This window comes from Neolamprologus brichardi, chromosome 11 (genome assembly GCF_056152115.1).
Source record: "Neolamprologus brichardi isolate AB-2024 chromosome 11, ASM5615211v1, whole genome shotgun sequence".
Lineage (NCBI taxonomy): Eukaryota > Metazoa > Chordata > Actinopteri > Cichliformes > Cichlidae > Neolamprologus > Neolamprologus brichardi.
Window position 1 is genome coordinate 8180289 of NC_142114.1, and position 19679 is coordinate 8199967.

General features: G+C 43.2%; 1 protein-coding gene across 2 annotated transcripts; it reads right to left on the bottom strand.

Moving 5' to 3' along the window:
- Positions 1-364: 364 nt before the first annotated feature.
- On the bottom strand, positions 365-14162 carry LOC148100475 (sulfotransferase 2B1-like). Of its 2 annotated transcripts, XM_087848066.1 has the most exons (6): positions 14027-14162; positions 11946-12154; positions 11730-11856; positions 11521-11615; positions 2203-2383; positions 365-2007 (listed from the first exon to the last, which is right to left on the bottom strand). In XM_087848066.1, the coding sequence occupies exons 1-6, from the start codon at positions 14160-14162 to the stop codon at positions 1892-1894; spliced, it is 864 nt and encodes a 287-aa protein (XP_087704192.1). In that variant the 3' UTR covers positions 365-1891. The 2 variants fall into 2 exon arrangements, with proteins under 2 accessions (XP_087704192.1, XP_087704191.1); XM_087848065.1 differs by having other exon boundaries at positions 11521-11856.
- Between the last annotated feature and the right edge of the window lie 5517 nt (positions 14163-19679).

Here is a 19679-nt window from a genome sequence, read left to right on the forward strand (position 1 = left end):
TCTGTAATATATAAGTGGTGATTAGAGCACATTGAGTCACTATGTACACATAATGTACAGGCTTGAAAATCAGATTAGAGGAATGCAGAGTGGCTAAAGTAGCTTGATTCATCATGAGAGAAAAAAAGCAACCCCGTTACAGATATAGGGGAATGGAGCTTTATTTGTAGGCCTTATTTTTACAAAATCCAACAGAAATGTGTCTTTTCAAAGATTCATCCATCATTCTTGTTATTACAGCTGCAGCTGAAATAAAAACAAGCCTGTGTGTCTATCATACGTCCAGAGAACAATATGATGTTTAGCATTTAAAATTTTACTACTATTTCATCAAAACTATAAAAGAAGTAAATAAGACAACAAGTTACTGTTAATGACTTTATTGATCTTCTTGTTAAAATTCTCAACAACAAATTAAATACAACATTACATCCATGTTAATTAAGATTGCAGTATCATAACTTTGTATTAGCAGAAACATGTGGACTGTGCCGTGAATGTGCTGTGCTCAGTAACTTTAAAAATTGTACCAGTTAAATGTCAAATACATGCAGATCCAGAATATGGAGGTCCTAGATGGCAAAAGTTAATCATATACAAGGTTAACATGCAATAAGTATTACAAACTAAAAAACAATATATATTAACCCTTTAAAGCCGGTCGGAGCGGGCACGCTCCGTTTTGCATAACTATTTTTAAATCCCGGTAGCACTGCAACCACGTAAGCTAGCGCAATAATTTTTTTTGCATTTGAAACCGGAGGAGTTGTACGTACATCTTATGCCATCAGCTTGTCCTAGGTCACAGTTTCCTTCCACATATAGCTTTGCAAAAACTGCATAAAAAGCAGTTGCAGCAACAAAAACACAATATTCCAGAAACAGGCTTTGCCAATCTGATCAGCTGTTTGTAACACTTCCTACATCCATCAGCGTGAACTATCTCATATCCGCCATGACCTGCTCGGAGCCGGAAGTGACGTCATTTTGCGGAAATTTAGTTTTTTACCATCAGGACCTTATGAGCCTATACTTGTGTTTTTAAAAGTTATGTTTGACTTTATGACTTTCTGTGTCGTTTCTGGGATGCTTAGGACTCATATTGCACTGCTGGAAATAGTTTATTTTGATGCATATGCTGGGGTTTTTTTTGCAAATTTGCTTTATAATATTTATTTTTGTTTTTCCTGCAGTATATAAAAATTGGTGTATTTCAAAAATAAAACTATGAAGACACTTAAAATAAATTTCCTGTGGTGGGAAACTATGTTGTATTTACAGTTTTGAGGGATAAGACTCTTAAATTTCTCTAACTAGAAATATATGTTAAAAAAACAAAAACGATTTTCAATTTTTTGGTGCACTATGCACTTAATGCATACATATCATTAAAATCTGGGCTATAATGGTGGTATTAATGTATATCAACTTGAAATGCTTCCAAAAATGGCACTACAACATGTAAAAATATAATATAAGCTCTGGCGGACTTGGTTCTATGGTAGGTCTTAAAGGGTTAATACCTCAGTAATCATAAGCTATAACACTATAAGATTACACTCCAGTATAAAACCCTAGAGAAAAAAAAGAAAAGGATCTGATTGGCTTAATTTAACTGAATTTACAAGAAAACCTTGCCAAGACAATTGAGGCTGCTTTGAGGAATAAAATTGATTTGACAAATTACTGACTTTCAAGTTTGTTAGAAGACAAACTTTGTTTTCTCCTTATATACTGTATTTCCATGTGTGTTTGCATGTTTCACTAAATCGGTGTAGCCATTTGTCATTTTCCTTCCAAATATATAAGAAATATAACATTACTCGCGATATAGGTCTCGATTTTGTCTTTACCACTTCTGATCTCTCCGTCTCACTATTTCAGATGGTGGTCAATCCAAGCTCCATGGTAGAGGGAAGCTCTCACCTTCCAGCTCTTTGGAAATCACAGAGGTGAATCGGGTCAGTTGCTCTGAGCTGAAGTGGTTTTTCCAGTCTCCAGCAATACCTGACAACAAAAACACGCCAAGCATGCAAAGAGTCACATAAACATAAAAACACCTGATGAGAACAGAAATTGACCATGGAAGAAACTCTGAAAAGACATCTTTGATAACAAACGCGTCCAAGTTGGTGTGTTGTGTTCAATATCACAAATTTTTCAACCCAGTCAGATGTGTCATAATGGGATATGGAAACTCACCTTTTCTTAGGAAAGGAGATTTGTCATGGTCCAAGTACACCTTGGGGACCAGACTGAGGTTGGACATGTTGTTGTTCTTCATGGTCTTGAAGGAACAATGCTCTGCTATCTTCTGAATTACTTCTTCAGTCAGATTACAGCCCAGGAAATCAGAAATACGTCTGAGAGCCGCAGGCAGGTCCTGGAAGAAACACGCTTGTTATATAATGTGAAACAGTCTGTGTTTTTTTAAATTTGGCTTTTATTGAAAACTTATTCTAAAGTCATTTCATGAGCAAACTTTGAAAAGTCAGGGGTTTGAATGGTTTAAGTCACAATTTCAAGTTTTGGCAAGACATAAGTCTGGGTTTGTTTTGCTCAAAGTGACACATGTGGAGGGTGCACTCCAATGTTCCCTCTAATTTTTCATGTGTCTGAGCAAACACACAAACTCCCTGAGCGGTCTCTTGGACCACTGTGAGCAACATTAGACGTGTGCACTGTGGTCACGCCAACATCGAATCCATCCAAGTTACATGGTTTATTAAAATAACCAAATTACAGCATTTATGTTAGACTACTTTTAATTAACTGCTTCAGCCCACTGACAATGAAAATTTAAACAAAAATCTTGTTCATGACCTGTTTAGTATGTTAACACTATTGGAAGCAAAAATAACTTGAACTCCAGTTTTGAAAACACAACTTTCTTTTTTAAATAAAGCTCTGACTTGAATTATGAGTATGAGTCTGTGGTCTGGGAGAGAGTCCTGTAACTCTCTGTTTGCAAAATACAGTATATAATGACCAATGTTGGGCAATTAATTATATAGTTACTTCTTCAAAAAAGTTTTGCAAACAACGAAGTTTTTTGCAGCTGTTTACCTAAAAATGCAGCCAAGGCATTTTTAAAAATAAATATTTCAAACTATTTACAGAACAATCAGGTGTCTGCATCAAATTTGATGCCACACAAATTATTTGTGTCACTCCAAAAAATTATTTCTGTCCACTATGAGATAAAGGAGAACAACCGCCTGATACCTGCCTGACAACAGGAGATGTATCACTCCTGTAACACCTGTAACATTTAGTAGTCGCCTCATTGTTCTGACACAACAAAACTATTGACTACACTACACACTAACTACACAAGATTTGTGCTAAACGTCGCAAATCACTCACCTGGCAAAACACTGCGGTCACTCCTAAAACTTCCCCCCTTCCTAAACAATAAATGCCATGTTGCCATATCATTTTTGATTGGTCGACATGGTATATTTTTCGATCAATAGGAAAGGGTGGGGTTTTTTTGGTTTTGTTTTTGCTCACAGGCTTTCGAGCGTTTTCCTTATGAAATCCATTTTTACCGTTTCTTCCCGCAGTAAATATAAACAACAATACTATTCAGGAACAAAACCAAACATTGCATATCTTTTTATCATAACTCTGGTTTTACGTGGCCTATCAACACAATTTAAAAACTGGTATAAAGTCCACACTTTTTCCGTCAATTGCTTTGTCTGTCCTGCTCACATCTCCAATGGTTGTACACGTTGTCATTAACGTGGCTTCACTCCACATAAGCCACGCCGCTTTGCTACCTAAAACACCGGTGTCGGCACATTAGGACGCTGTCATAGCCTGTCAACCACATTGAATAGCTGCGAATGTAAATCGCATTATTGGCTGGACTATGGGATATGGTGGCATTGTTCTAATCCCATACGGGAGCAGCCAGTCACTCACTGACTAACACTGCAAAACAGAATTGTTAAAGTTTTAATTTTAATTTCAATTCAGGTTCGATTTTTTTTGAGCACAACACAGATTTTCTGTGCGCAGAGACCGTGCCAGCAGTGCGCAATTGTGCACGTGCACAGCTTAGAAGGAACATTGGTGCACTCAGGCCTTTAGGTGGAGCATCAAAATATGTGGGAAATTGTGTCTCAAAACTAGGGGTGGGAATTTAAACATGTAAAATAATTTATTAATATAATTTAAATAAAAAATAACGCATTTAATCACACTTTGCATTTCAAGCAAAGGGGAAGTTTTGTCAATGCACAATTTCCTGGAATACCGACTACACTGATGCACACATCAGATGTACAAAAAGGGAGAAGAAGAACGCGCATTGTTAGCACTGATCGGAGGCAAATTTCATTTCAAAAGACTACCTGAAAGAAGCCTTGATAAAAAGCATGTGCAAGCTGTCCAAAAAGGAGTTTCCGTACCACCGAAGCACCTCAACCTTACAGTACCATCCAAATGCAAAACATGTTGCAGGAGGCACAGATCCTAGCACTGGCAGTGCCAATAAAAGATATGAACAGTCCAAATTTGATGAAATGACTGGCCTTCAAGCCTTCAAGTAAAATTGAACAGCCTTATGATATTGAAAGGGAAGCAAAATGAGATGCATTACAGACACCCCTGCTAATATGGAGGAACTACACCAGGAGCAAACAAGACTGGGGCAACAGAAAGAGCCACTCATACAGGATGTTTCTACACGGTCAAATGATGGTGTAAACCATGATGTTGAAGAGCAGCAGTAAGGTGACTCCTGTGCGGATTGCAAATTCAGTCGACTGCTTGCTTCAGATGCGAATTTGGCTCAATGATTTGTTCTAATTTTCCTGTAGGAGCTTAATTACTTTCGGTGGGATGTGCTCAGTCTCCAGCGTCATCCAAAGTGCTGCCCAATCGATGCAGTCGAATGTAGGCCAAAGTCAATAAAGACAATGACCGTCCGTTTCCCACATAAAATTTGCTCCTCACCTGGCAAATACTGAATATCTGGTCACAGGACCCGCGGTGAGGTCTGAAGCCGGCTTGCTCTTCGCGGTTCGTTTGTTCGCGATGTTTCTGCAGGCATGATTGAATTACTTTCATGAAAACTTTTCCACTGATCAAGAGCAGACTGATGCCGCATTAGTTTTGGTATTCTCGGTTGTTGCCTTTCTTGAAGATTGGGATAATGATGGCCTTCTTCCGTGTTCTTGGAATCGTCTCTGTGCGCCACATTTTTTTGTGGAAGAAGGTGCACTTGTTGGAGAAGAACATCACCGCCAGCCTTGATCGATTCCGCTGTAATTGCATCCACACCAAGCGCTTTTTACATTTTTCAAAGTCCGGATGGCTGTCTTCACCTTTGTCAGGGTCGACTCATCATTGGACCATCGGGGTCTCTGGTGCTTCGATAGGTGGCGGCTCTGCTGGTGGTCCTTGTGGCACCGTCCAGCACTGTAACCGCTCAGTTGATGATCGTACAAAGGTGCCATCAGCCTTTCAGATGTTGTCATTTGTTGATTTGGTTTTTCTACTCAGGCATCAGAGCATTCGATAAATGGTGTGGCACTCATGCTTTGAGGCCACTTCCTCCAAGTCAGCCACTACTTGGTTCCAGTAAGCCTCGCGTTCTTCCTTCATTTGGCATCAGACTTCCTTGTTGAGCTGATGATATCATTTAAAGTCGACCAGCTTCACACATTTTGCTTCATCTACCATATCGAGACATTCGTCGGATATCTACGGCTGTGTTCGGCAGCGTGTGGGATGGCACAGGTCTTTGGCGCTTTCCATGATGACGTCCAAAACTTGTTGCTCTTTGATGTTGACATCTTTGGATGGCACCAGTGCACCGAAATGGCTGGATAATGCTATTTGAAATTCTGCCTTGTAAGCGGGATCTGACAGGCATTTCCAGTTGAGCTTTGCCAATGGGTGCGATTTGCATTTGGCTCTTTGTAGTCGAAGATTTATCACGGAAACAGGAGTCAATCAGGATGTAATCCAACATCGCTGAGTCATCACCTGTTGGATTTTGCCATGTGAGTTGATGTTTCTTTGGATGTTAAAATTGGGTGTTTCCGATTATGAAGTTGTTGGTGTTGGCGAAGGACAAGAGGCGCAAACCGTTGTTGTTCATTACACCATGTCCAAAATGACCCGACCCCGTGCTCTCCCACCCAGTCCGATTGAATCCAACATGTGTTGTAGTTGGTTATAGAAATTGTTCTTGGCCGGGTCTGGATTTGTCTCCGTTGGTGTGTAGATGGTAATGAGGCGGATTTTGATGCTACCGTTGATGGTGAGCACTACAAGGCGATTGGAGATTGGCTGGAATGAGACAACAATCTTGACTGCGCGACGGGCAACCATGAAACCAACTCCTGCTTTTCGTTTTTCTCCACCTGAGTAGTAGAGTGCCATCTGGTCATCGTTGAGTGATGGTTCGACGACCGTCTGCCCTGATCCTGTGAGTCATAATTTGGATAAAGCTCTGATGTCGATTTTGCAGTTCAGTAGTTCTGGCAATGATTTCATTTTGGCCGACGTGGTGACCAGTTCAAATTTGTATTTCCACTTTCGGTGTGATGATGTTTCGGTTTCTTCGGCCAGTAGCCCACTTCTCACCAGCATCCTTGTTCCCCAATACTGGCGTATCGGCTGCCCCGGATGCGGTAGCATTAAACGAAGAATTTAGGACATTATTTTCTTGAACTGTCTACTACAGGTTTGTGACTGAGCTTCTTGGAGGTGAGCCATATGTCTTATATTCCGTGGTTTTACCTGCTTTCTGCCACCTGCGTCACACCATGGAGGTCTCCAATGATAACTCAAACTACATGGTGAAATTTAAGACTGCCTTCACAAAGGACCTATCCCAGTGTGTAGCTACACTCAACCATCAGTGGCTCAAGATAGCTACTGTGCTTGACCCACACTTTAAGGATTTAAAGCATCCTGCAAGCGGAGAGCGAGAAGAGTTTTGGACCAGCCTTGAAGCCCTGCTGTAGGAATAGCGTAAAGATGCCACCACAAAGGAGGCAGCAAAAACAATGGGCCTCCTCCTCTCTTCTTTGTCTTCAGACTCTGATTGAGATGAGGACACCCTGTGCAACAGGGCTCTGAGTTTGTACAGAGCAGAATCCATCATCAGCGAGACAGACTCCCCGCTGCAGTGGTGGTCCAGTCGAGCAGAGACCCACCCACAGCTGTCTGGCCTGGCCTGGAAGTGATGATGATGATGATGGTTATGCATTTAACTGTCACTTGCAATGTTTCATGTACATGTTACCTGCAGTGAAATGGGTCCCCTTCTAACCATATATACACTTCAAAAACATCACATTGGGAAGACAGGTCAGAGAGCGGTAGGATGGTAAGAAAAACAATGAAATGCACAATACATGAAGGGAGAGGAGGAGAAAAGCAGACTGAGGTCCTGAGAGGAGAGCAGTTTGAGAACAGAAAAAAAACATCTCAGCACAAAGCACATGAATCTTCATACCTTACAACATAAAAACAGATAAAAGCACAGTTACTTTGTCTAAGTAACTGGTTAAAAGACACAGACCAGACAGTATGGAGTACGTAGGTATTGTGAGTCCAATGGGTTTGTTATTTTTTGCACTAAAATAGTCGATGATCACACTGTTTTAGCGGAATGTACAAAATAATTTTGGCTAAGGTTACTCAGAGTTTAAAGGTGACACTGGTCAAATAACCTTTTATATTTCTGCCTTATTTTTTTAAGAAGAAAAACTGCACTTTATGTTGAAATCTTTATCATTATTATTGAAATACAATACCATTTTGAAAATGTACTTATAATAGTATTTTATTTTTAAGTCTGCCCAATTTTGGCCAGGGATATTATTTTTGCTTCTCTGTTTTGAATTGAAATGCAGTTTAATTTTTTTCCCCCCAGAAATTAAGAGGTTGAGTTTACAATTTTCAAATTCAAATTCAAATTCAAATTTTTATTTGTCACATACACAGTCATACACAGTACGATATGCAGTGAAATGCTTGGACAACTGCTCGTGACCTAAAGAAAAAAAAAAAGGCTATGAATAAGATAGGAAATAAATAAATATGAAAATAAAAAAGGGTAAATTTAACCAGGAAGGAATAAAATAAAATATAAAAAATTAAGTTAAGAACGAGATAACTGTACAACACAAATTAGAATGAAGGGTAAATTTAACTGGGAAAGAATAAGATAAAATATATAAATTAAAGTTGAAAATAAGATAACTGTACAACAAAATACAAAGTATAGACATATATAAGAATGTAAGAGAAATATAAATATATATACACACAATAACAGCAGCTGTACAAATATTAACTGGAGATGAGGAATATAATGTCCAGTGTTGTGCAATCCACATTATATAGTGTCTTGTGCAGTGCAAATATGCTTAAAGTGATGAAGTGAAAACAATGTCCAGAGTGTCCAGTGTGTGTAAGAACTATATGTGTGGGTCAGTACTGTGTGGTGGTGTGATTGAGAGACCGTATCGCCTGCGGGAAGAAGCTCCTCCTCAGTCTCTCTGTGTTTCATGTCCATGTCTATTATTTATTCTGTCGCCCACTAAAACCCTTTTAAACTAAAAAAAACAAAACATTTGCGCTTTGAGGCACATTTGCTTGTGCGATTAAATGTGATTAATCAAGATTAATTCATTAATTACAAAGCCTCTAATTAATTAGATTAACTTTCTTTTAATCGAGTCCCACCCCTACTCAAAACACAATATTAATAGATGTAGGTAAGTAACAATTTTTAAAAACACAGTTGTCAGCTTGGTCGAGTGGCCATGGAAGCAGACATCCAACATAAGAACCAAAGAGTCTTTGACTGAATGAAACAGATGGGTTTAAATAACCTCACAGGATATTCCATTCTGCAGGTTTCACTCAGGACTATAGATGATACAAAAGAAATTGCATTGTAACACAGAAATATTTATAAAAATACACTATTTACAAACATTTCCAACTTAGGCCACATTTAAAATAACAACCAACAATAACCCTATTATAAATATGAATGAATGAATAAATAAATTCCCATACCCTATACTCATGCCTTACTCTCCTCCCGGAACAAATAGTTTGCGGGTCCTGGGGCCAGTGTTGGGGAGTAACGGAATACATGTACCGCCGTTACGTATTTAAAATACAAAATATGAGTAACTGTATTCTGTTACAGTTACCGTTTAAAAAGGTGGTATTTAGAATACAGTTACTTTGTTGAAATAAATGGATTACACGGCGGTGTTTTCCTGTTTCATATTGTGGCGGGTCAGGCCTGTTTGGGTTTTGTTTGACAGCTATGTTCTGTTGATCCAGGCGGCAGCGTTACGGTTGCCATGGTGACGCGCTCTCTCTGCGACTGTGTGTTTCCTGGGTGAGAGAGAGAGTGCTTTTGTTGTTGTTGTTGTTGTTGTGCTAAGCTAATAGGCCTAAAGAATGTAGCCTTATGGCAGTGTAGTCCGTGCTGCAGGGAGAATGGACTGCCATACCCGTTATGTGTCTGGGAGAAAAATGTGAGTGGAAAAGTACGAGCTGTCACCGAGCAGAAACAATAATAACCACTGCAGCCAAGGAGAGTGCCTGAAGAGCCCAGTTGTAAGTAAGCTATTAAGACTCGAGTGTACACTGTGTTCCTGTTTTCCTCCGAAACAATAAGTTCCGTTGGAGCAGCCTTTCAACGCCTCTCTCTGTCTCTATTTTTTGGCTACAAGCATAGCTGGACTGGCCATCGGGCATACCGGGCATTTGCCCGGTGGGCCGATGGTGATTTTTTGTTTTTATGGGCTGATGATTTTTTTTTTTTTTTTTGGTAATGGTATAAACAATGAAAGGTGGTGGATTGGCCAGATGCTGGCCGGTGTGTAAAAATAACTCAGTTGTTTGGTGGTGGCTATCGCGGAGCTTCCACAGATTCAGTAACATTAGCAAGTGGTGGAGGCCAGCAGGTGGATGAGAGAAAGGTGAGGCAGGAGAAGGAGAGACCCGAGGCAGACGCAGGTCTGAGTGTCAGGTTAACTGAACTTCAGGTAAGAAGTTATGACCTGCAGTCTATCTGGGTCAAATATAAACCAAGTTAAGGTGTAGTTTATTTTCATTGTGCTGACTTTTTACAGTCAGTTACAATAACTCATGATCTCTCATGGTCATGATATCGGTTTGTATATGTGGCGAGAGGGAAACATGAAGATGAAACCAGGAGATGTCCTTACTGAATCATCAGAGCTGAACAGGTGATTGAGAAACAGGTTTACCTTTTAGGTGACATGAATGAATTGAAGGGAAGTTATGAACTGTTTCTAAGAGACAAATAACACCAGGATCCTTTTTTACGCTGACAGCTGGTAACTGTGCAGGGGCGGGTCTAGTATGTTTTGCCAGGGGGCCAGGTAGGGCATTAACAGGGAAAGGGGGGCACAAAGAAACACGTTCTTATTCTCATTTAAAACGTCTCGCTTTTATTAATTATCTGATGCTTACAACCAAAGTTGTTATCTGACGTAAAATGTATAGAAATCATACATATACCAACAAGACAGTGTACATCACTGTCACAACAGCGTCTGTTTTCATTCAAAGGCTTTATGGCTTTTACTATAATACCTGAGGGGGCGGTCTCTAGTCAAAATGCCCGGGTCAATTTTTTGTCCCAGTCCAGCCCTGGCTACAAGCCCGACACGGAACCGACGTATTAGCCAGAGGTCCCTTTACTACGGTTTGGAGCCGCGGACCTTCAGTAATAGTAATAAGTCACACAGCAACAGTACATTCATGCAGTTGTAAAAAGCATGATAATATGTTAAGTGATCCAAAGTATTCAGAATACGTTACTCTCACTGAGTAACGTAACGGAATACGTTACAAAATACATTTTGGGGCATGTATTCTGTAATCTGTAGTGGAATACATTTTAAAAGTAACCTTCCCAACACTGCCTGGGGCACAATCTTCCCCGATCATAACATTGCAACCAGGAGGCAGCAGAGGTGAGTAAAAGGCTGAAAAAACTATTTCTTTCTATGAGGTTCTAGCTGACTACTATGATTTATATTTGCAAAAATTCATGTTATTTAACCAACAGATTTGTATATTGATATAGATCGCTTTCTTTACTTGTATATTGTAGGCGAATGCCGTAGTGACAAGTTGCAGGCTGAAGTTGAGCAAGACAACCGCACCCACAAATACACACACAGCTAACAACACCTGCTCATGTAATTCAGCTGATGACCTGATAATGAATAAAAGTTTCAACAGTCCTCCAATTACTTTCTGTTTACTTCAATGCACAATATGACAATTGAAAATATAACAAGAGAAAGTGTGAGTTAAAATATTTATTCTGTGCAGGTAATGGCAGCTCTCTGTTACACCTGTCTGTCATAGTGTGCACGCACACACTGACAATGCGGTGCACTATGAGACACTGCGTCTGGTAGTTTAGTCAAAAAAAAAAAAAACTCACATGAAATACTTTCCTTTCAGTGAAAACATTGGAAGTGTTTTTACCTGAACCATTTCTTCATATGTAATGTACATTATTCTGTCTCCCAGTTCACTGTTTCTCCAACTCTTCACGTGGTCTGTCCATTTTCCAAACATCACTGCAAATAAAGCAGACATTGGCTGACCAGTTACTGATCCAACCACTATTGTGATAGAACTTGCAAATATTGATTTTCTTGCATGTCTCCTCTTGTGCATATGTGATCTCTGACCTTTGCCCTCAAGAAATTTATCCATGAACTCATCAAAGGTTCCTGGATCTTCAAGGAAGCCGACCATCTGGTGGAAGTAGTATGAAGACACCATGATGTCCTTTGGGTTCCTCATGACGTAGATCACCTACAGCAGAAAGAGTGCAAAAACATACGTGTGTGTAAAGTCTCTTACACAATCAGGAACACATTGGGAATATCACACAGAGTCATTACCTTTGCTTTGGAGGTACAGAAGGAAGGGGGCATGAGGTTGTAGGGAAAATGTGAGACCAGTGCCCGTGGAGATGCCAGCTTATCCACCACCCGTGCCAGGTGTTTCTCTTCCAGCCATGGGACTCTCTCCCAGTTAGGAATGCTATGTATGGGGGTCAGATCCCCCCCATTCAGCACCAGTGGGAGGATCTCCTGCATCCAGATTGTACCTGAAGAAATAACAGTGAAATAACAGACACAATCTGTATTGGAAACTATGCCCGAGCTCAGGAACCCTTCTGAGAAACAATGCCATTGAACACAGTTTGTCATTGCACCACAACTTCAAAACAACATCCTGCCCTGCAAGGGAAAAAAAGATCCAGAAATGCTGTTGTCTTCTTTGAGGCTGACTTCATCTAACAAAGACTTAAGTGAAAGATTTTCCAGAGGTCTGACAAATCAAAATTTGAAAGGGTCGTCCAGATGATTCAACTTCTTTGACCAAGTATACGTAAAGCATGTGGACTTATACTGGATGTAAATGTACCCTGAGTACAAAAATAAAAAACAGCTCTCTGAAAAAAAATTTCTACCAGCTATTTTTGTACTAAGCTAACTCCGCCTTACATTTGTTGCTGTTGCCTGCACTGTAGATGGGTGACTTTGCATCAACATGTAAACAGAAAAAATTAATGTAGCCCAACATTACAGTAGACAGTAGGATTCAGTAGGTGGGTGGTGGGCATAGGGAAAAGAATCACATAAGAACAATTCCCAATGTGAGCGCCAGTAGGATTTTTCTTTGAGTACATGCTGTGATCAGCTAAGGTATGCTGCTGCTCTGAGATTCACTGTTGTTTATGGATTTAGCCAACAGAGATGCTAGATGAGCTATCATGGCTGGTTTCCAACTGTTACAGAGTATGAAGCTACTATAAACGTCAAGCTCAGTGAGTGGACTACTAATAATATTCCCACCATCATTGTCTGTTAAACTGACCATGAAGCCCAGAGTCTGCTCTCTACCAGTCCTACAAGGTGCATTATTACAAACAGTAAGCTAACTTGTTGAGCCTTCACTTAACTGCATAGCATTTTCATGCCACCTCTGTATGGGATACAGGGAGTATACTCCAGTTTGTTTTTTAAATAAATGAGGACATTATGTATAATCTCTGAATTTCAAGAAATTACCACTTTCCCCCCTGCTGTCCTGTCTTACAGCTGAGTATGAAGTGGTGGGAATGAGAATCAGCACCTCTAAGTTGAGAATGTTTGCAGAAATGACCTTTCTCTGAAGGGAGGCTGGTCTCTCCATTAGAGATTGTGCCTCAGGGTAGAGCCGCTACTCTTCCATACTGAAAGGAGCCAGTTGAAGTAGAATCTTCTACTATAAAAGCATGCTGTATTAGCGGCAGTATGTGGTTTGCTGAAATATGCATATTTGCTTTTGGTCTATATCGTTTGACTTATTTGAGCTACCCTCCTAAGCCCTGATGTGCTTATTAGAGGAGTTCCTCTCCAATGGTGGGTGGTCTCTTTAGGCCAAAAAGGCAGGATATCACAGAAAAAGAGGCAGAAAATCACAGAAAAATTAAACTAAAAGTTACTTTTCTGCTCTGAAGGCATCTTTCCAGATGTGCAAGCACCCACTCCATAAGCACAGATAGACCCCCACACCTTCAGAGATGCAGGCATTAATTTGAGGAACATTTTTCTGAAACCATTCCACAACCTGTGAATGCTGTTTTCAGAAAGGAACCGCTGCCTAGCGTCATTTTTGAGAAACTCTGCCTCTCTTAGATGATCTTTTTATTCCAAGTCATGTTGCTGACCTGTCACTAATTAATCAAATAATTTTTGAAATGCTCCTCCATGTGATTATTTTTAGTGTCACTTCCCTTTTCAGTGTTCTTTTGCCCAAATCTCAGCTTTTTTTGAGATGTTTTGCTGCCATCAAAATAAATTTCTTAAATATACAGGAGTAAATATATGAAATGTGGAAACTAAAGCTTATCAACAAAAGTAAACCAACAAAAACCATCAGAGACAACTAGAAAAGCTAAAAAGCGACAACAGATATGAGAACAAACACATACCAGACTTCGGATAAGTGATGGCAAACACATCAGTGTCTTCCACACAGAAATTCTGGGCGTACTCCAAGCTCTCCGTGGTGTGGGCCTCCGGGGGCAGGAGGAGACCGTGGTACTTAATGTACTCAGTTGCAGACATGACAGTTCTCTGGATGAGTGAGTCTTTTGTATTTTTCTCCTATCCTTCTCCTTCGTTAGAGACTTTCTCCTGTTACGTAGTCAGTGCCCTTTCCCTGAGCACCTCCTTATTTAATAATCTAGTTGGCATGATTGGACCATTCTCCCTCAAGTACGTATACCTTCCTGAAAGGGAACTTTGTATTCCAAACTGCTTTTCAATTTCAGAGGTTGAAGCCAAGACCTAATGACCACGGGTTGGTAAAGGGACCTCTGGCTAATACGTCGGTTCCGTGTCGGGCTCGTAGCCGAAAAATAGAGACAGAGAGATGCGTTGAAAGGCTGCTCCAACGAAACTTATTGTTTCGGAGGAAAACAGGAACACGGTGTACAGTCGAGTCTTAATAGCTTACTTACAACTGGGCTCGTCAGGCACTCTTCTTGGCTGCAGTGGTTATTATTGTTTCTGCTCGGTGACAGCTCGTACTTTTCCACTCACACAGTGTTGGGGAGTAACAGAATACATGTACCGCCGTTACGTATTCAAAATACAAAATATGAGTAACTGTATTCCGTTACAGTTCCATCCATCCATCCATCCATCCATCTTCATCAGCTTTATCCGGGGCCGGGTCGCGGGGGCAGCAGCCTAAGCAAAGAGGCCCAGACCTCCCTCTCCCCAGCCACCTCCTCCAGCTCATCCGGGGGAACACCAAGGCGTTCCCAGGCCAGCCGAGAGATATAATCTCTCCAGCGTGTCCTGGGTCTGCCCCGGGGCCTCCTCCCGGTGGGACATGCCTGGAACACCTCACCCAGGAGGCGCCCAGGGGGCATCCTTACCAGATGCCCAAACCACCTCAGCTGGCTCCTTTCGATGTGGAGCAGCAGCAGCTCTACTCTGAGCCCCTCCCGGATGGCTGAACTTCTCACCCTATCTCTAAGGGAGATGCCAGCCACCCTTCGGAGGAAGCTCATTTCCGCCGCTTGTATCCGCGATCTCGTCCTTTCGGTCACTACCCACAGCTCGTGGCCATAGGTGAGGGTAGGGACGTAGATTCACCGGTAAATTGAGAGCTTCGCTTTTACACTCAGCTCCCTCTTCACCACGACGGACCGGTGCAGCGTCTGCATTACTGCAGCTGCAGCCCCAATCCGTCTGTCGATCTCCGGCTCCCTTCTCCCATCACTCGCGAACAAGACCCCGAGATACTTGAACTCCTCCACTTGGGGCAGGACCTCATCCCCGACCCGGAGTGGGCACTCCACCCTTTTCCGGCTGAGAACCATGGCCTCAGATTTGGAGGTGCTGATCCTCATTCCCGCTGCTTCACACTCGGCTGCGAACCGCTCCAGTGCGAGCTGGAGGCCCTCACCCGATGAAGCCAACAGAACCACATCATCCGCAAAGATCAGAGATGAGATCCTGAGGCCACCAAAGCGAAAGCCCTCCGCCACTTGGCTGCGCCTAGAAATCCTGTCCATAAAAATTATGAACAGAACCGGTGACAAAGGGCAGCCCTGGCGGAGCCCATCACCCACCGGGAACGAGTCCGACTTATTGCCGGCAATGCGAACCAAGCTCTTGCAACGGTTGTATAGGGATCGAATGGCCCGTAGCAATGGGCCAGACACCCCATACTCCCACAACACCTCCCACAGGACACCCCGAGGGACACGGTCGAATGCCTTCTCCAAGTCCACAAAACACATGTAGACTGGTTGGGCAAACTCCCATGCACCCTCAAGTATCCTCGAGAGGATGAAGAGCTGGTCCAGTGTTCCGCGACCAGGACGAAAACCGCATTGTTCCTCCTGCATCAGAGGTTCGACTAGCGGACGAACTCTCCTTTCCAGCACCCTGGCATAGACTTTCCCGGGGAGGCTGAGGAGTGTGATCCCCCTGTAGTTGGAACACACCCTCCGGTCCCCTTTCTTAAAGATGGGGACCACCACCCCGGTCTGCCAATCCACGGGTACTGCCCCTGATCTCTACGCAACATTGCAGAGGCGTGTCAGCCAGGACAGCCCTACAACGTCCAGAGCCTTCAGGAACTCTGGGCGGACCTCATCAACACCAGGGGCTCTGCCACCAAGGAGTTGTTTAACTGCCTCAGTGACCTCGCCCCCAGAAATTGGCGGGTCATTCCCCTCATCCCCAGACTCTGCTTCCTCCTTGGAAGACGCGTCAGTGGGATTAAGGAGGTCCTCGAAGTATTCCTTCCACCGCCTGACAATTTTCTCAGTCGACGTCAGCAGCGCTCCGCCAGCACTATACACAGTGCAGGTAGAGCACCGCTTTCCCCTCCTGAGACGCCTGACGGTTTGCCAGAACCTCTTCGAGGCAGTCCGAAAGTCTTTTTCCATGGCCTCTCCGAACTCCTCCCACACCTGAGTTTTTGCTTCAGCCACTGCCCAGGCCGCATTCCGCTTGGCCTGTCGATACCTGTCAGCTGCCTCCGGAGTCCCACAGGCTAACCAAGCCCGATAGGACTGGGGCCTCTGCTAGTCGTTCCCAGCACACCCTCACTACGCGTTTAGGTGCACCAGGTCTGTCCAGCGTCCTCCCCCGCCACCTGATCCAACTCACCACCAGGTGGTGATCAGTTGACAGCTCAGCCCCTCTCTTTACCCGAGTGTCCAGAACATATGGTCGCAGGTCTGGTGATACGATTACAAAATCGATCATCGACCTACGGCCTAGAGCATCCTGGTGCCACATGCACTTATGGACACTCTTATGTTCGAACAAGGTGTTCGTTATGGCCAAACTGTGATTAGCACAGAAGTCCAATAACAAAGCACCGCTCGGGTTCAGATCAGGGAGGCCGTTCCTCCCAATCACGCCCCTCCAGGTCTCGCTGTCGTTACCCACGTGAGCATTGAAGTCTCCCAGCAGGACAACAGAGTCTCCAGGTGGAGCACCTTCCAGCACCCCCCCCCCCAGGGACTCTAAGAAGGCTGGGTACTCCGAACTGCCACTCGGCGCATAAGCGCAGATGACAGTCAGGACCTGTTCCCCGACCCTAAGGCGCAGGGAACAAACCCTCTCGTCCACCGGGAAAAACCCCAACGTACCGGCAGTAAGCCGAGGGGATATTAGAATACCCACCCCAGCCCGCCGCCTCTCACCAGGGGCAACTCCAGACTGAGACAGAGTCCAGCCCCTCTCCAGGAGACTGGTTCCAGAGCCCAAGCTGTGCGTAGAGGTGAGCCCGACTATATCTAGCCGGTACCTCTCAACCTCACGCACTAACTCAGGCTCCTTCCCCACCAGAGAGGTGACATTCCATGTCCCTATTGCCAGTCTTGGCAGCCGGGGGTCAGTCCGCCAGGGCCTCCGCTCCTGGCCGCCACCCGGCACACAATGCACCCGACCCCTATGGCGCCTCCTGCGGGTGGTGGGCCTGCGGGAGGATGGGCCCATGTCTCCTCTTCGGGCTGTGCCCGGCCGGGCCCCATGGACTAAGGCCCGGCCACCAGACGCTCGCCCTCGGGCACCCTCCCCGGGCCTGGCTCCAGGGCGGGGCCCCGGTAACCCTATCCCGGGCAGGGTAAACTGTTCCCTCTGTGTTTTTTTCATAGGGGTCTTCCGTTACAGTTACCATTTAAAAAGGTGGTATTTAGAATACAGTTACTTTGTTAAAATAAATGGATTACACGGCGGTACTTCCCTGTTTCATATTGCCTCAAGAAAAGGGCACTTGGGGCACGTGCCTGCTGATAATGAAAGAAAGCCTCTGTTGAAAAAAAAATTATCGGAAATTTTTTTTATTTTACTCTGACCATAGTCCCATCCGCTAACATGGAGGAGGTGGGGTTTATGACCTATCCTGCAGCCAGACACCAGGGGGCGATAGAGAAGTTTTGGCTTCATTTTTGGGGAGCTGTTGCATCTCCATATTTTATTGTCAAAAAGCATCACAGATAATTAGAAAGTAATGTATGCTTATAATGAGCTCGTGTATGAAAAAGTAACTTCCTTACTATAACAATAGATATGACAGAGTTAGAGAGTCAGTTATTTTTGACTCCAAGGAATTAGGTTAAATAAACTTATTGCTATTCCGCTGATAGCACCGAGGTCCTGGGTTTGAATCTAGACCTGTGCCTTTCTGTGTTTTGGGCTGTGACAGAGTGAGTGTCTACATTTTGTGAGAGAAACACGCACTCAGTAGCGGTTTTAGATACGGGAGACACGGGTGGTTGCCCGGGGCGGCATCGTGATGGGGGGCGGCATCACGGGCATTGGCAAAAAAATAAAAAATTGCTCGTACTCATGCTGCCCCGACATCAGCCAGCGCATATTGGGAATGGCATAGGCATCGATCGGTTTTCTATCGCCCATTTGCTGGGAGTAAGGGCGCCCTCTGTTTGCGAGGTGCGCCTGCTTCTTGGGGCACAGGGTGGAGAGGGCGGGGCGACAGGGGATTCACTGGCTGGGTGGAGCAGCATCTAATAACCAACTCGCAAAATAAAACAAAATAAAAACAAAACAACAAACACGAAAACACCACACATCATGATACAGACTTATAATTTGCACCGATGTTTTTTTGAAATTCTATAGGTGAGCGCGAGAGCCCTCGGTGCGCCTGGTCGCTGCTGAAGTCAAAGTAAACTTTATTGTCATCTCTGCTACATACAGTCCAGTATATAGAGAGATGATGAGGCTCCAGTTACAGAAGTGCGAGTAAACAAACAATAAATATACACTTTAGGAGTAGGGGTAAAGGGATCAATAACAATTTAAAATTGAGGGAGTGTTCGCCCAGGGCGCCAAACAGACTAGGACTGCCACTGCACACACTCATCAGTCTGCTACACTTTAACACTGTGTGCAGATCCTGTTTTGATGTTTGACTGTCATCTAACAAATTTAAAATAAATACAACACATTTCAAGTGAAAACATGATTTGGTGCAACATTTGTTGGATATGGTTCATTTAAGACAGACAATTGCTTTAGTCTACCCAATGTCCTGTGTGTGCTTCCAACCCCTGTGGTCTGACATGTAGGAATGTGTTTGCATTTGTCTCCAAGATACAGTTCATCATAAAATGTTGCTGTAAGCAGACCTGTATATGCTAGCAGCTCCAAATCTGCATAGCTGTTGCATTTTAAGTTGAATATGTTTGCAAATAACTTTTCTCCAAAGCATAAAAAGGCAAGGCATTTTTAAGCTTTGACTTGCTCCATAAAGTTAGCAAAGCATTTTTATATCTAGTATCCTAGCTTTTTTTTCAGTCTACCATTGCAACATCCCAGGAGGATCAACTTGTGCGAGCTCGCCTGCTGACTAAAAGCTCCAGCTCTGTAATATACAGTGGGGCAAAAAAGTATTTAGTCAGCCACCGATTGTGCAAGTTCCCCCACTTAAAATGATGACAGAGGTCAGTAATTTGCACCAGAGGTACACTTCAACTGTGAGAGACAGAATGTGAAAAAAAAATCCATGAATTCACATGGTAGGATTTGTAAAGAATTTATTCGTAAATCAGGGTGGAAAATAAGTATTTGGTCAATAACAAAAATACAACT

Coding starts and splice junctions, on each gene's coding strand:
- LOC148100475 (XM_087848065.1), bottom strand. CDS start 14,162: ATGTCTGCAACTGAGTACATTAAGTACCACGGTCTCCTCCTGCCCCCG. Junction 12,155..14,026: donor CATCACTTATCCGAAGTCTG/GTATGTGTTTGT, acceptor TTATTTCTTCAG/GTACAATCTGGATGCAGGAG. Junction 2,008..2,202: donor ATCTCCTTTCCTAAGAAAAG/GTGAGTTTCCAT, acceptor TTTTGTTGTCAG/GTATTGCTGGAGACTGGAAA.